This window comes from Melanerpes formicivorus, unplaced genomic scaffold, assembly GCF_026170545.1.
Source record: "Melanerpes formicivorus ecotype bairdi unplaced genomic scaffold, bMelFor1.0.p_v2 SCAF_135, whole genome shotgun sequence".
Lineage (NCBI taxonomy): Eukaryota > Metazoa > Chordata > Aves > Piciformes > Picidae > Melanerpes > Melanerpes formicivorus.
The window spans coordinates 333,289-349,478 of record NW_027142487.1 but is presented as its reverse complement, the minus strand read 5'-3'; the positions used below and the strand labels follow the sequence as shown (position 1 = coordinate 349,478).

Genomic DNA, 16,190 nt, shown 5'->3' with positions numbered 1-16,190 from the left:
GGTTGGAAGCTCTCCAGACCAGGAGACTCCACAACCTCTCTGGGCAGCCTGCTCCAGGCCTCCAGCAGCCTCACACCAATCAATTTACTCCTCCTGTTCAGATGGAACCTCCTGGGTTCTAGTTTGTGCCCACTGCCCCTCATCCTGTCCCTGGGCACCACTGACAAAGAGTCTGGCCCCAGCCTCTTGACCTCTGCTCCTTAGATATTGATAAGCAATGATAAGGGTCAATTTGACACATCAGTTTGACCTGCAGGGTCAAATCCTGCCCAACTCTCTTGAATGCCAGTAAGTGAATCACTGGACCATGCAGTGAAAGATCTTGAGGAAGAAGTCCACTGGTACATCAATCTGGGACTCAGCAAAGGAGGTCAGGCCTGTGGAACTCAAGGATGTGCTCAAAGTGGGGAGATGAAGGGCCCAGGATGTTCTTACAGTTTCTGCAGAGAAGTCAGGCTCTCGAATATCTCAACACCCAAACCACTGATCTTGTTCCTGGAAAGGTCCCTAGGGAAAGAAAACACAATGTTCAGCTTTCCTCCAACTTCACTTTGCCATTCCCCCAGCACTCTCACTGGAGCTGCAAACCCCAAACCCCAGCCAGACTCCAGAGCAGACAGATGTAGGGTGCCAAGTGGAGCAGACAAAGACCAGATCTTTCCCAGCAGCTCCAGGTCCTTCCTGTGCTGGGGGTCCCAGAGCTGGGCACAGCCCTGCAGGTGAGGTCTGAGCAGAGCAGAGGGGCAGGATCCCCTCTCTCCATCTCTGGCCATACTGCTTTGGATGCAGCCCAGGCTGTCCTTGGCCTTCTGAGCTGCAAGCTCACACTGTTGGCTTATGTCCCTCTTCTGTTACTCCTCCTTGCTGCCTCCCCTCTCATTTTGATCCCAGTACCAGCTCTTGGTTTGAGCTGACGTTTCAAGTTCAGATTATCCCAATTCAAAGAATTCTCCAAACTGGCAGGAGAGTGATGATGACTCCAGGGAGCTCTGGGGACAGGTAACAAGGATGGATGTCTCTGGAGTTTATTTTCCCTGATTTTGGACCTGAGCCTCCCCCAGACTGTTACAAACATCCCTTTGGAATCATCATCTCCAGTCCAACTCAGAGAGAGCTTTTAAACTTCACATAAGTGAAGGCTAAGACCCCAAACCCTCAACTCCCCGGAGTCAGTCAGCTCCATTCTCACACAAGAGCAGGATCAGAGATGACTGAGACCTGGAAGCTGTGCAGGAAGATGCTCAGTGGCAGAGCTGCTGCCGTCAGCCTCAAGAGCCAGGGACAACACAACCTCAGGCAGGAGCTCCCAGCTTGGTGCTGCCCTTCCCACAGCGTGATGGGCTGACACTAGATGTCACTGCCTGAGCACGAGGGAAGGGCTCCTGGCGAAGAGGAGTGATCCAACAGGAACCCAAAGGGTGCAGGACGCCTGGTGCTGTGCTTGTGGCCTGCAGCTTGTGGTCAGGAAGGGCCAGGAGAACCCTTTTGATACAGAAGTTTTTCCTCATGCCCAACCTAAACCTCCCCTGGCATAACTTGAGGCCATTTCCTCTTGTCCTATCAGTTGTGACTTACGAGATGAGACCAACCCCCACCTGCTCCAAACTTCTTGCAGGGAGCTGTAGAGAGCCAGAAGGTCTCCCCTCAGTCTCCTTTTCTCCAGACTAAACAACCTCAGTTCCCTCAGCTGCTCGCACCAGCCCCTCCACACCCTTCACCAGCTTCATTGCCCTTCTCTGGACCCACTCCTGCTGCTCAGATGGGCTCCATGGCCTCACAGCTGGCAGCCTGGGGGTTCTTTCCCCAGCTGTGGTGGTGGACAGGCTTTTCTTGGTGCACTGCTGGTTTCTCTGGATTGCAGAGAACAGCCAGCGTGGAGCAGAGGATAGCAGCCCCTGCCTGCCAAGCCTGATGTCATGCTCTCATTATGTCATTTGTGGCCCCAGTTTGCCTCCATTTCACCAAAAGAAAAAGGGAGGGAAGGAAAGGGAAAGGGAAGGAAAGGAAAGAAAAGGGAGGAACATTGCTGGCTTCTGCCTTCCCCAGCCCTTTTGGTGTGTGGAGCTCAGCCAGAAGAGTAATGGGAAAAGCATCCACAGACAGGGTGAAGCAACTGCAGAGAGGAGACTGAGTGCAGGCTCAGGGAGAGTGACAGAGATCCCAGAAAATTCAGTATGGAAGGGCTGGAAGGGACCTCTGGAGATAGAATAATGGAATTGGTTTGGTTGGAAAAGCTCTCCAAGATCACTGAGTCCAACCATCACCCAGTAAAGCCCAGCAATGCTCCCAGCAATGCCCAGTGATATCCAGCAAAGTCCAGTAATGCTCCCAGTGATGCCCAGAAACATCCAGTAGTGATCCCAGCAATGCCACCACCAAAAGCCAGGCTGCACCACTCCACACCAGGCAACCAGAGAGGACAATGGCCAGAGGGGCACAGAGGATGGCTTGTGAGACACAAGGAGCCCAGTGCTCCCTAGGCAGCAAACCACCAAGGAGGTACCAACCACTGCCTTAGGTGTCAGTGCCAAGGAGCAAAGGGCAGCCCATGCCCCCTGTGCTGGGCTTCAGCTGCCTGAGTCCATAACAGACTTTCCAGAAGAGAGGAGGACAAACCCTGTGTGTTTTTGCATGCTTGAGCCAGGAAAAATGAGGTTTTTTTGCTGACCTGGCTCCTTTTGGACCTCATCTTTGGCTTGCAGCTCCCCTAGGAAGCACAGCAGAAGTGACAGGACTTGTGCAGGAGGGGAACGGAGGTTCCTGCCACGGGGGCTACAGAAACCTGAAACCAACTCTGCTCTTTCAGAGCGCCAGGCACAGGGAGCAATGCTGGCACCGTGCACGAGGCTACCAGGAAGGGTTTCACCAGCTCTGCTCTGCGAGCAGCCTTCAGCCTTTCATGCAGACAGACGGGCAGCAGCACCTGGAGAGCTTCACAACCAGCTCCTGGTTTCAGTCACAGTGAAGGAGGACTCTTTCGGGGCAAAGGGATTCCAGCTCCACCACACATCACCCAGTGCAGCTGAACACAAAGATGGGGCCATTCCCTGGAGGTTTCACCACTTTCCTCCCCAGGGCCATGCAGCAGCTCACTGTGACCCGGTGCTTCCCAGCCCTGGGGAGGCTGTGTTTGCTCCACAGAATCGTGGGATTGTTTCAATTCCAACAGTGCTCTGAGAGCAGCCAGTCCAACCATCAGCCCAGCACCGCCACGGCCTCTTGAACACCCACAGGGATGGGCACTCCACCACCTCCCCAGGCAGACTCTTCCAGTCCCTGACCACTCTTGCATCATCTCCAGCCTAACCCTCCTCTGACACAATCTCAGGCCATTTCTTCTCACTTCTGTTACCTGAGACTAGGGAGCAGAGCCCAGCCCCCACCTGGCTGCAGCCTCCTCCCAGGGAGCTGCAGAGAGCAGTGAGGTCTCCCTCAGCCTCCTTTCCCCCAGGCTGAACACCCCCAGCTCCCTCAGCTGCTCCTCCCCAGCCCTGCTCTCCAGACCCTTCCCCAGCTTCATTGCCCTTCTCTGGACCTGCTCCAGCCCCTCTATGTCCTTCTTGGAGTGAGTGGCCCAAAACTGAACCCAGTATCTGAGGTGTGGCCTCACCAGTGCTGAGAGCAGGGGGACAATAACTTCCCTCCTGCTGGCCACTACTATTCCTGATCTAGGCCAGGATGCTGCCCCACATGCCATAAGACTCTACTGCAGAGATCAGCACCCAAAGAATGCTCAGGATGAAGGGGACTGTCCAGGGAAAGGCTGAGTGGAAGACAGCAGGAGCTGCTGTGAGCGAGTCCTGAGCAGAGCTGCCTGCTGGCAGCCAGCTCCTTTGTCTCCCTGCAGCTGGCACTGCATGATGACAATTCATTTGCTCCTTGTGAATTTATGAGTGCCAAATGCTGGCCCACATCCTCACCCTCTCTAAGGAACCTGCCCCAGAAGACTTTGGTCACAAACAGCCATCTGAAAAGTTCACATTTTCCTCCCCACAACTGAGTCCTTAATTGCTGATATGAAAGTGGAAGGCAAGGAGACAGCACTTCTGCAATGTTCTGAACACTCTGTGCTCCCCTGGGATAGCTCCAAAGCACTCTCACACATGCCCCTGAAAGCATCTGTGCCAGGAGACAGTGGGTTTGACTCGAAGCAGACCCAGATGTAACTCCCAGCTCTGCTGCAGGACCACGAGTTCACTCCACCACTGCAGGCTCTGCTCTGAGCAATGGAGTGAAGCATTCAGAGCCCACCTGGATAGCTCCTGTGTGATTTATTCTGGGTGATCCTGTTCTAGATGATCTTCAGAGATCACTTCAAACCCCAGCAGTGATTCTGTGGAGCTGTGTTCCCTTCCCACCTCATCCTGCTGCAAGCTTTTCCCAGAGCACCAGGAGTAAATCCTGCTGGTCATGCTGGCAGCAGAACAGAACAGAACAGAACAGAACAGAACAGAATAGAATAGAATAGAATAGAATAGAATAGAATAGAATAGAATAGAATAGAATAGAATAGAATAGACCAGACCAGGCTGGAAGAGACCTTCAAGATCATTGCATCCAACCTATCATCCACCACCACCTAATCAACTAACCCATGGCACCAAGCACCCCATCAAGCCTCCTCCTGAACACCTCCAGGGACTCCACCACCTCCCTGGGCAGCACATTCCAATGGGCAATCACTCTCTCTGTGAAGAATTTCTTCCTCATCTCCAGCCTAAACCTCCCCTGGTGCAGCTTGAGACTGTGTCCTCTTGTTCTGGTGCTTCTTGCCTGGGAGAAGAGACCAACCCCCACCTGGCTACAACCTCCCTTCAGGGAGTTGTAGACAGCAATAATAGTATCACAGAATCCCAGACTGGTTTGGGTGGGAAGGGACCTTTAAAGCTCATCCAGTCCAAACCCCTGCAGTCAGCAGGCACATTCCCAACCAGAGCAGGTTGCTCAGGATCCTGTCCAACCTGACCCTGAAGAACAGGGGCTGTCATAGCCTGTGCTTCAAGCAGCTGGGAAAGACCAATCCCTGAGCCCTACACAAAACCAAGCTGAGACCTTGGGACACCCTAGGTGACACCTGGGCAGTCCCTACCCATCCACTGCTCATCCACACTCCCTGTGCTCATCTGCCTATGTCCCACCTCCAAAGGAAGCAAGGCTGTGACTGTGAGTGCCAGCAGGATGTCTGAGCCAGGCCATGCCACCACAGTCAGGGCATCCTGACCCTCCAGGTGGGAGCTGTCTGCAATGCAGCAGAGACTCAAGGAACAGCTCCTCAGATCCCACAGCCAGCAGCTTTTGGCAGCCTTTCCCAAATATGGTTATGAAGTCCGAGCAGGGATGGAGCCACCGGAGCAAGGGGGATGTGTGACCTCATGGAGCGTGTTCTGCCAGGGCCAGCTCCCAGGACATGGCATCGTGTGCTCCCCATCCCTCTCCCCTCTGGCCAGGAGGGCTGAGGCTGGGCATTCCAGGCAGGAGGCTCCCAGGAACTGGAGCACTGCTGCATGTCTGCATGCAGCAGACCCACAGCACAGCTCCACTTACAAATTATTCTTACACTGCACTGACTCCTTCTCCTCATTCCCAACTCCAGGCCAGCAACTGATGTCCTTCCCCTGAATCTGAGCAGAGCCTTTGACACTGCCCCACACCACATCCTGGTCTCCAAACTGGTGACACATGGGTGTGATGGGTGACACTAGATGGATAAGGAACTGGCTTGATGGCCAAAGAGTGGCTGTCAATGGCTCCATGTCCCAGTGGAGGCCAGGGACAAGTGGAGTCCCTCAGGGATCAGTCCTGGGACCAGGCTTGTTCAACATCTTTGTGGGTGACATGGACAGTGGCATTGAGTGCACCCTCAGCAAGTTTGCTGATGACACCAAGCTGTGTGGTGCAGCAGACACGCTGGAGGGAAGGGATCCATCCAGAGGGACCTTGACAGGCTGGAGAGGTGGGCACAAGCCAACCTCATGAGGTTCAACAAGACCAAGGGCAGGGTCCTGCATCTGGGTCGAGGCAACTCCAGGCACAAATACAGGCTGGGCAGGGACTGGCTGGAAAGCAGCCCTGAGTAGAGAGACTTGGGGGTGCTGGGGGAGGAGAAGCTCAACATGAGCTCTCAGTGTGCACTTGCAGCCTGCAAAGCCAATCAGATCCTGGGCTGCATCAGGAGAAGTGTGGCCAGCAGGTCGAGGGAGGTGATCCTCCCTCTCTGCTCAGCTCTGCTGAGACCCCACCTGGAGTACTGCCTCCAGTTCTGGAGCCCCTATGGCAAGAGGGATCTGTAGGTGCTGGAGCGTGTCCAGAGAAGGGCCACAAGGATGAGCAGAGGGCTGGAGCACCTCTCCTATGAGGAGAGACTGAAAGAGTTGGGGCTGGAACTAGATGATCCTTGTGGTCCCTTCCAACCCTGACTGATTCTATGATTCTATCACCTGATACAATGAGATCCAGTTCTCGGGTTCCCCAAACGCCCCCCAAACCCACTGCAAGTGACCATTTATAGCCCAGAGAGCTCTTCAGCCAGACCTGCTCCAGTTCTTGGATGGAACCCATCAGAAGTTGCTGTCTCAGAAGATCTGACATTAATAGCAGCTGTTTAACATCCTCCTCAGTTACGGTTGGAGTGGGAAGCGTTTCATCATCCTCATATGACAGAAATACATCACCTGGCTTGTGCCCAACAGCAAACAGAAATATTTACTGAACACTCTTGCCTGGGCTCTGCTTTCATTGATGATTTGACCATGGCCATCTAGTAACAGACCAGGAGAACTTAATTCCTTTAATTCCCAACTGGAAAAACTCTCTCTTCTTCTCAGCTTTGCTGGCCACAGACTTTCCCTCCCATTCCTTTGCTTATCAGTGTCTGATGGGCTCGAGCTCCCTGTCCACACTCATCACTATCCACATTTCTCTTTCAATGTGCTGCAGCTCATCTATTTATTTTCCATAACTGCCTTCATTTCTTCTCCAGGTCCTACTTGGTTTGGACACAGGGTGCAGGCAGTTCCATCTATCACAGAATGCCATGTTGGAAGGGACCTCAGGGAGAGAATTCATAGAATCACAGAATGGTTTGGGCTGGAAGGGACCTCCAGAGCTCATCCAGTCCAACCCCTGCAGGCAGCAGGGACATCCTCCCCTAGGTCAGGTTGCCCAGAGCCCTCTCCAGCCTCACCTTGAATAGCTCCAGGGATGGGGCCTCAGCTGCCTTCCTGGGCAACCTGCTGCAGTGTTCCAGCAGCCTCCTGGTGAAGAACTGCAAAGCCAGGAGCAGCCTGGTCAAACATTGCTCAGGCATGGCTACAGCCTCACTGTGAGGTCCCAGGCACTGGGGTTCCCATACACAAGGTGGCTGCTCCACAAAAAACGTCTTTCAGTGTTCTCCACTCTCCCCTGAAATCCCATCTCCCCATTAACTCCAGAACCTCTCTGTCCTTGGCCTGCACAAGCCCTGGATACCTGCCCAAAGACCCTTTTGGTGAAGAAACTGTTCCTCATGTCCAACCTAAAGCTCCCCTGGGGCAACTTGAGTCTGTTTCTTCTTGTCACATCACTTGTTCCTTGGAAAGAGAGACCAAGCCCCACCTGGCTCCAACCTCCTTGCAGAGAGCAGTGAGGTCTCCCTTCGGCTTCCTTTCCTCCGGTTCATTTTCTCCCAGTTCCCTCAGCTGCTCCTCACAGGACACAGCTTTGTTGCCCTTCTCTGGGCAGGCTCCAACCCTTCAATGTCCTTCTTGGGGTGAGAGGCCCAGACTTAAAAGCCACAACTGCAGAAACCACACATAGCTCCCACAGACTGCAGAGCAGGACCTCTCTGCCACCACTCCACACGTCCCTGCAGCCCAGCAGCAGCCCAACCCAAACGCTTCTGCAGCGCCAGCCCAGACCTTGAGCTTTTCACACCGAGAGGGCTCTGAGCACCGTGCCCAGCCCAGGTCCAGCTCCACAGGCTCTGTGTGTGTGTTTGTTTGTGATTTTGTGAATAGGGCTGCTCAGCACGTTGAGTCCTCCCCATGGGGATGCTGTGCTAGAGCCCATTGGCTCCCTGGTCCCTGAAGGAAACATCTGCACATTCCAGACACATTTTGTAAGGGGAGTGAAACCCATCCTTGAAGTGAAACTTTACAGCCTGCACGGCGCAAAGCAGCGATCGCTGGCAGGGAGCAGTGGAAAAGTAACGTTTAAAATATTATTACAGGGAAGAGGCTGCCAGAGCCTCAGATTAATCATCTGAACATGGCTCTGGAGCAGGGCACTGCGTTATGTAATGCTGCTCCAGCCCTGAGCCGGGCTCCTCTCCGGCCCTTTCCCTGTGCCCAGCTCTCTCCCAGAGCCTGGCTCCTCTCTGGCTGGCTTCTCTCCAGCCCTGTCCTGGAGCCTGGCTCCTCTCCAGCCCCATGCCAGTGCCCATCTTCTCTCTAGCTCCACCTTGGCATCCAGATGCTCTCCAGCCCTGCCCCAGTGCCCAGCTCCTCTCTAGCCCCATCCTGGTGCCCAGTTCCTCTCTGTCCCAGTCCCAGTGCCCTGCTTCCCTTTCTTCACCAAGAGCCAGGGGACACCAAGGGTCTCACCACCTGCTGCCCTGCCACACTACCACTGGCCATGAGGACAAAAAACCCCTTCTGTGGCCTGGTAGCCACACTCCTTGCTGGTGCCCAATTTCTTCTAGTGTTAAACCAGACTTCAGGACAGCCACAGACAAGAGGTTTCTCAGTCACTTCTACATCAAAGCAAGCACAATGGGAGGCAAAGAGAAGCTTGGCTGCCTCCCACCGTGGCCTGCTGAGGAGGAAGAACTACAGGTCTGCTGGTAAAACCCTCTGGCATTTGTCTGCAGCCAAGCTGGTCAGCTGGCAGGGGCCAGGGGCCAGAGCAGGGAGGTTGTCTGCACAGCGTCCTCGCCCCGCACTGTGCACTGATCTCAAACTCACAGGAGCCAAACATGATGAAAATGCAACTGACATTCAAAACCCCCAACACAAGCCTCCAAAGGAAGGCAGCAACACAAACAGCAGAGGGTGCAGACACAGCTATGGGGGAGGAAGGAACAAAACGTTTGGCAGCCTGAAGAACAAGAGGAAGAGAAGTGGAATGAATATGCAAGGGGAGCAAGTCCAGTGCCACAGCAACCAGAGAATCAGTCACCTGGGCTGGCAAACACCTCTAAGATCCTTGTGTCCAACCTTCACCTACCTCTGCCAGGTCTGGTGCTAAACCATGTCTCTCAGCACCACACCTTTGCCTCTTTCAAACACCTCCAGGGATTTCAATCACCTTGCTGGGCAGCCTGTTCCAGGCCTTGACAACACTTTCAGGGAAGAAGTTTCTACTCATGTCCAACCTAAACCTCCCCTGGGGCAACTTGAGTCCACTTCCTCTTGTCCTGTCACTTGGTCCTTAGGAGAAGACACCAATGCCCACCTGGCTCCAGCATCTTTTCAGGGGTCCCAGAGATCAGCGAGGTCTCCGCTCACCAGCCTCCTCCACACTAAAGACCCCCAGGGGCTGGTTCCTAGAGCACATCTCCTTCCCCTTCCTGGCTCACTTCTATGCTCCCTGGATCCCTGGGTGTTATATAGACTGGTTTAGGTTGGAAGAGACCTTGAAGACCATCCAGTCCCAGCCCCCTGCCATGGGCAGGGACACCTCCCACCAGCCCAGGCTGCTCAAGCCACATCCAGCCTGGCCTTGAACACCTCTAGGGAGGGGACATCCACAGCCTCCCTGGGCAGCCTGTGCCAGTGTCTCCAGTCTACAACTCCCTTCCTTATGCTTAAAGCTCTCTCTCAGCTCTTTTTCTCTGTCATGTGGATGAAAATTAGAAGACTGCTGGCCTCCAGCCCTCTCCCTGGTGCATTTTCTGATGGGCTCCTTTATGGAGAGCCTGTAGGAAGAGGCATCAGCTGGCAAAGCCATGGCTTCAACCCAAACATTCCGTGTTTGAAATCAGAGAGACAGGCAGGCAGACAGAGATTGTGCCCTTAACTGGACTTTCTTGTTCCAGTATATGTTATCAACTACAGAAACAAGCTGGGGCTGCTGTTTCAAATGCCTAAATATGTGTTTCATTAGAGGATCCAGGCAGCAGTTCTGCAGGAGTTGCTGTGTCTATCAGCTACAAAAAAACACTTCACAGAATCACACAATTCTAGAATGGTTTGGGTTGGAAGAGATCTTAAAGCTCATCCAGTTCCAAGCCCCTGCCATGGGCCAGGACACCTCCTACTAGAGCAGGTTGCTCAAGGCCTTGTCCAGCCTGGCCTTGAGCCCCTCCAGGGAGGGGACAACACTGCAGAACCTGCCTAAATGTCTGCTTCACACCCTGGCCTGCTGGGCAATAACAGAGATCTAGAATCAAGCCTAGAGATTTCCTCTCTTTAAGGGGAAAAAACACCCAACCAACCTCAAAGCTGATTAATTAAGCCACCCAAAGCAAGTGGAGGTGTAAGCAGAGGCAGAGGTGCTCTGCAGGCAGGAGGGTCTGCACTTGGGGTGGTCTCCACGCACCACAGTTCCTTCTGAAGCTGGAGGTAACATTATTTCCACAGTTCCCAGGGAGAAAGGGCTTCCAGTTTGTTCTGTTACAAACATCCCCAGCACAAGGGCACCATCATTCCAAGTCAGGCCATGAAGCCCTCCTGGAACAGAAACACTCATGGAATTCATTAAACAGCAGCTGTGCTCCACGTTCGGTGCCATAAATCACAGGGCACAGTAGAAACCCAGAGCCAGCCTGCTCTGCAACTGGACAGACAGACAGAGGGAACTGCTTTACCAGATGCCAAAGGACAGGCCTGCCCTTAATCCCTGTGCTCTGCTGCTGAGATGAGCTCCCCTTATGTTTTCCAGCATGGTTGTTTGGGTTGGAGGGCTCTGCTCAGAATGTGTTTGGAGCATGTTCACTAAAGATACTTAAACATCTTCCTTCTGCAAACAAAAAACAATCAGAACCCAATAGAGACCTGCTGGTTCCAGTGCAAAATGCATCTGCATGTTTCTGGCATTAATAATCTGTGGTTGGGTTGCTTCCTTTTAGCATTAGAAAGTCCTCTGTGATGCAGGCAAAATACTTCTGCTCCAAAAATGCTGATCTTCAGAGGCCCCAAAGTAGGTACAAAGGGAAATGTGCAGCCTGCTTGGGCCTCCACAGGATCCCAAGCTCTGCAGCAGAGCTGCTACCTCTAGAAGGCCTGGTGAAAGGCACAGGAGTGAGTTACCCACTTGTCCCCTGCATAACATCTCTCGAGGAACATCTCTCTGCTCTTGCAGTGGAAGAGCTGACAGCTCCAACCTACACCTGCCCTGGGGCAAACTGGGACTCCATATGGAGACTCTGGAGAGTGTTGGTAAACATCCTTAGTAATCCTTGAACAGCACAGCCGTGTTGGGAAGTGTCACACTCATGAATCAGCCCTTACAACAGCTCTCTTAGCAGAAAGAACATCTGCCCAGTTCTTGAGGTACATCAAGGCTCAGAGAGCAGCACAACTTCCCAGGATTTATGGCAGACAAGAAGCTAAGCTTCATCTTTGCTCTGACATTAAATCATCTTCTCGCCAAGGCTAAGAATTGTTCCATGGTGTAATCACAAAGTGAGGCAGAAGGGCAACGTAACAAACTTCATTCCTAATAACAAGGTCAGTTTCCATAGCACCCTCCTTCTTTCCTGATCCAAAAGGGATTGCCAGCTTAGCTCCCCGAAGCATGCTCTCTGCAGAGAGGTTCTGCTCTTCGTGGCTGCAGCCCAGCCTTCAAAATCATGGACCTGCCTGGCTGGAAAACATGGAATCCAACTACTGACCCACCACCACCACAGCCAGCAAACCATGTCCCGAGCTGCCATGCTCACAGTTTCCCCAACACTTCCAGAGATGGGGACTCCACCACCTCCTGGGCAGCCTGCTCCGTGGCTTTCATCTATTTTTATGATCAAATTGATGAATTTCAGGGAAGCTGCTTGTGCCACAGCTACTACACACATGGCTGCTTCCACAGGTAGAACAACAGGCTCCAAGTCCAGACTTCCTCACTTTTATGTGTTTAAATTGGATCCCACTAAGTGTTTAAGGCCATTGTTGAGCTGCTAAGTGTTCTGCAGCAGGGCTAACTCCAGATGCCTCATTTCTCACTCTCATTCAGCTCTTTTTTGCTTTTTTTTATCTTTTGCTCCATCTGCCTGTCACAGCAGAGAGGAGAGTCAAAGAGAGCAGCAGAGTTAAGAGGTGAGGGATAAACTATGCAGGGTGTGGGCAGAGCAGGGATGAGAGTTCACCAGCAAATCTGTGAGTGGAGAGGTGTGGGGAAAAGCTGCTGCATTCCCCAGCACAGTGAGCAGAAGGGACAGGCTGAGGGAGCTGGGGGTGTGCAGCCTGGAGGAGAGAAGGCTCCAGGCAGACCTCACAGCAGCCTGCCAGTACATGAAGGGGCTACAAGAAGGCTGCAAAGAGACTGTTCCCAAAAGCTTGCAGGGACAGGACCAGAGGCAATGGTGTGAAATGAGAGTAGAGCAGACTGAGACTGGATGTGAGGAACAAGTTCTGCACCAGGAGGCTGCTGGAACACTGCAACAGGTTGCCCAGGGAAGCAGTAGAGGTTCCATCCCTGGAGCTATTCAAGGTGAGGCTGGACAGGGCTCTGAGCAACCTGACCTAGTGGAGGATGTCCCTGCTGCCTGCAGAGGGTTGGACTGGATGGCCTTTGGGGGTCCCTTCCCACCCAAACCATTCCATGATTCGTTGGTTTTCTTTTAGACAAAAGGCAGCTGCAGCCCATGAGGCTGGGCAGGACACAAGTACAGAAGGAAGGTCACTGCTACAGAAGCTAAAGCAAGAAGGTGACTGTCCCCGTAAGGCTGCCCTCAGCCCACCACAGAATCCCAGACTGGTTTGGGTGGAAAGGGACTTTTAAAGCTCACCGAGTCCAACCCCCCGGGCAGTCAGCAGGGCCTTCTGCAACTACAGCAGGTTGCTCTGAGCCCCAAACAACCTGGCCTGGGATGGCTTCAGAAATGGGACACTGCCATGTGCCTGGGCAGCCCATCCCAGCATTCCCCCACCCTCAGTAAAGAATTCCTTCCCAAAATCTCACCTAACCCTGGCCTCTACTAATTTCGAACCATCGCTCCTTGTCTGATCACTACAGCCCCTGATAAGAGTCCTTCCCTGTCTCTTCCACAGGCCCCCTTTAAGCAGTGAAAGGCCACCAGAAGGTCTCCTTGCTGCAGGCTGAACAACCCCAACTCTCTCAGACCATCTTCACAGGCCAAGTGCCACAGCCCCCCGACCAGTGAAGAGCTGCAGGACCCCTGCTGCCTTAGCTGAGTTCTGTGGCATTTTCAGCAATGCTTCTACAATCCATGCTTGGCTCTGTGCTTCCAGGAGTTTGGGGATCTTCTCCCTTCCTTTTTTTCTCCCTGAAAAGTGACCAACAGCCTGGCTGACTGCATCATAGTATCATAGAATCATTCAGGGTTGGAAGGGACCACAAAGATCATCTAGTTCCAACCCCCCTGCCATGGGCAGAGACACCCCACACTAGATCAGGCTGGCCAGAGCCTCATCCAGCCTGCTCTTAAACACCCCCAGGGACGGGGCCCCAACCACCTCCATGGACAACCCATTCCAGGGTTTCACCACTATCATGGTGAAGAACCTCCTCCTCACATCTAGCCTGAATCTCCCCACCTCCAGCTTCATTCCATTCCCCCTAGTCCTATCACTGCCTGAGATCCTGAGCAGTCCCTCCCCAGCCTTCCTGTAGGCCCCCTTCAGATCCTGGAAGGCCACAATGAGGTCACCTCAGAGCCTTCTCTTCTGCAGACTGAACAGCCCCAACTCCTTCAGTCTGTCCTCACAGGAGAGGTGCTCCAGCCCTCTGATCATCCTTGTGGCCCTTCTCTGGACACCTTCCAGCACCTCCAGATCCCTCTTGTAATAGGGGCTCCAGAACTGGACACAGTACTCCAGGTGGGGTCTCAGCAGAGCTGAGCAGAGAGGGAGGATCACCTCCCTCGACCTGCTGGCCACACTTCTCCTGATGCAGCCCAGGATCTGATTGGCTTTGCGGGCTGCAAGTGCACACTGAGAGCTCCTGTTGAGCTTCTCCTCCCCCAGCACCCCCAAGTCTCTCTCTTCAGGGCTACTTTCCAGCCAGTCACTACCCAGCCTGGATTTGTGCCTGGGGTTGCCTCGACCCAGATGCAGGACCCTGCACTTGCTCTTATTGAACCTCATGAGGTTGGCTTGTGCCCACCTCTCCAGCCTGTCAAGGTCCCTCTGGATGGATCCCTTCCCTCCAGCGTGTCTGCTGCACCACACAGCTTGGTGTCATCAGCAAACTTGCTGAGGGTGCACTCAATGCCACTGTCCATGTCACCCACAAAGATGTTGAATAAGACAGGTCCCAGGACTGATCCCTGAGGGACTCCGCTTGTCCCTGGCCTCCCCTGGGACATGGAGCCATTGACAGCCACTCTTTGGGTGCGGCCATCAAGCCAGTTCCTTATCCATCTAGTGGTCCACCCATCAAACCCATGTGTCACCAGTTTGGAGACCAGGATGTGGTGCGGGGCAGTGTCGAAGGCTTTGCTCAGGTCCAGGTAGATGACATCAGTTGCTTGCCCCTCAGCTATTAATTTTTATCACCTGCTCATAGAAGGCCACCAGGTTGGTCAGGCAGGATTTGCCCTTGGCAAAGCCATGCTGACTGCTCCCAATCACCTCTTCACTATTCTTTTGAGCGAGTAGTGACTCCAGGAGGATCTGCTCCATGATCTTTCCAGGCACAGAGGTGAGACTGACTGGCCTGGAGTTCCCTGGTTCCTCCTTCTTGCCCTTTTTGAAGATGGGGGCAATGTTTCCCCTTTTCCAGTCTGTGGGGACTTCACCAGATTGCCATGACTTTTGAAATATAATAGAGAGGGGTTCAGCAACCTCCTCTGCCAGTTCTCTCAGTACCCGTGGGTGTATCCCGTCGGGTCCCATGGACTTGAACACTTTCAGGTTCTTCAGGTGATCACCAACCTGATCTGCACTTACAATGGGCAGTTCTTCCTCCCCGTCCATAACATCAGGAGTGTGGCTAGAGGCCCTTGCAGTGAAGACTGAGGTAAAGAAGTTATTAAGTACCTCAGCCTTTTCCTCATCACTTGCAACCATGTCACCATTTTCCTTTCTGAGGGGGCCCACACCTTCCCTAGTCTTCTTCTTCCCATTAATATACCTGTAGAAGACTGGCCAGAGACAGGAGGCCCAGGAAGCATGCAGGGGTGTATGGAACACCCTGTGGAACCAACACTTTCCCCTACCAGGAAAAGCCTTTCACAAACTGTGGATTCTGATTTCAGAGCTCTCCCTCCACAACCTCCCCTCCTCCTTGCCAGGCTGTGGCTTCATTTAATGGAGGAGGCAAACTGGGCTGGGAACATCACTAATGGCATGAAGAGAAATGGGAGAGACTTCCCAAGACATGCAACCACAGAGCCAGTTCCAGGAGTCCCTCCCTGCACAACCAGCAGCTCCCACAGGATCCTTGAAGCAGCCAGCATGCTCATCCTAGATGGGATCTAAAAAGGTTCAAAAAAACCATGCCAGTAAATTAAATCTATCATTTTCTTGTAGTAATCTACCTTTCATGATGTGAAGACAGCCCCAGTCCTGCAACTCAGATGTGGGGAATGGAACTGCAGGAAGATTTCCCCTTCTAGTGGCATCTGTACTCTTGGACTAATCTTCCTTAGCTCAACATCTCATCAAACACACTTTAAATGCTCCCCCTGCTCTCCCATGACCTCTGCTCTCTAATGAGGTTCCACAGGGGGGTCTGGGTAACTCAAGAGTGAGCAGTTGAGGGGGTAGTTTCAAACTGGGAACAAACAGCTGCACAAGCAATCCATCCACCTCTGTTAGGTGTCCCATGGGTGTCTGGTATGAGCTGTTAGAGTTGGCATTTAGAGGATCATGAGCTCTATGGACAGAAAAGTCTGAATCTGTTCCACTTCTGTGCTGCTGGTGTGAGCTTACAGCACTCAGCTGAACAACACTGGGATCCTTGCTGGGAGGCAGAGCAGAATGAGGCTGCAAGTCACCAATTTTTACTAGAGTCCTCAGGAAGCATGAGGGAAAGAGTGCCAAGTTAGTCCTGTTGAACATGGGGAGAAGGTGATGCTGGAAAAATCACAGAAT

The 16,190-nt window shown here is 53.2% G+C and overlaps 1 protein-coding gene across 3 annotated transcripts in view; it reads right to left on the bottom strand.

Moving 5' to 3' along the window:
• The window catches only part of LOC137456745 (polycystin-1-like), a 90,831-nt gene that overhangs the window by 59,586 nt on the left and 15,055 nt on the right, over window positions 1-16,190 (bottom strand). For all 3 annotated transcript variants that reach the window (XM_068168340.1, XM_068168339.1, XM_068168341.1), the window contains exon 2: window positions 436-507. In XM_068168340.1, coding sequence (XP_068024441.1) covers window positions 436-507 — 72 coding nt within the window. The remainder of the gene's footprint in view (window positions 1-435; window positions 508-16,190) is intronic.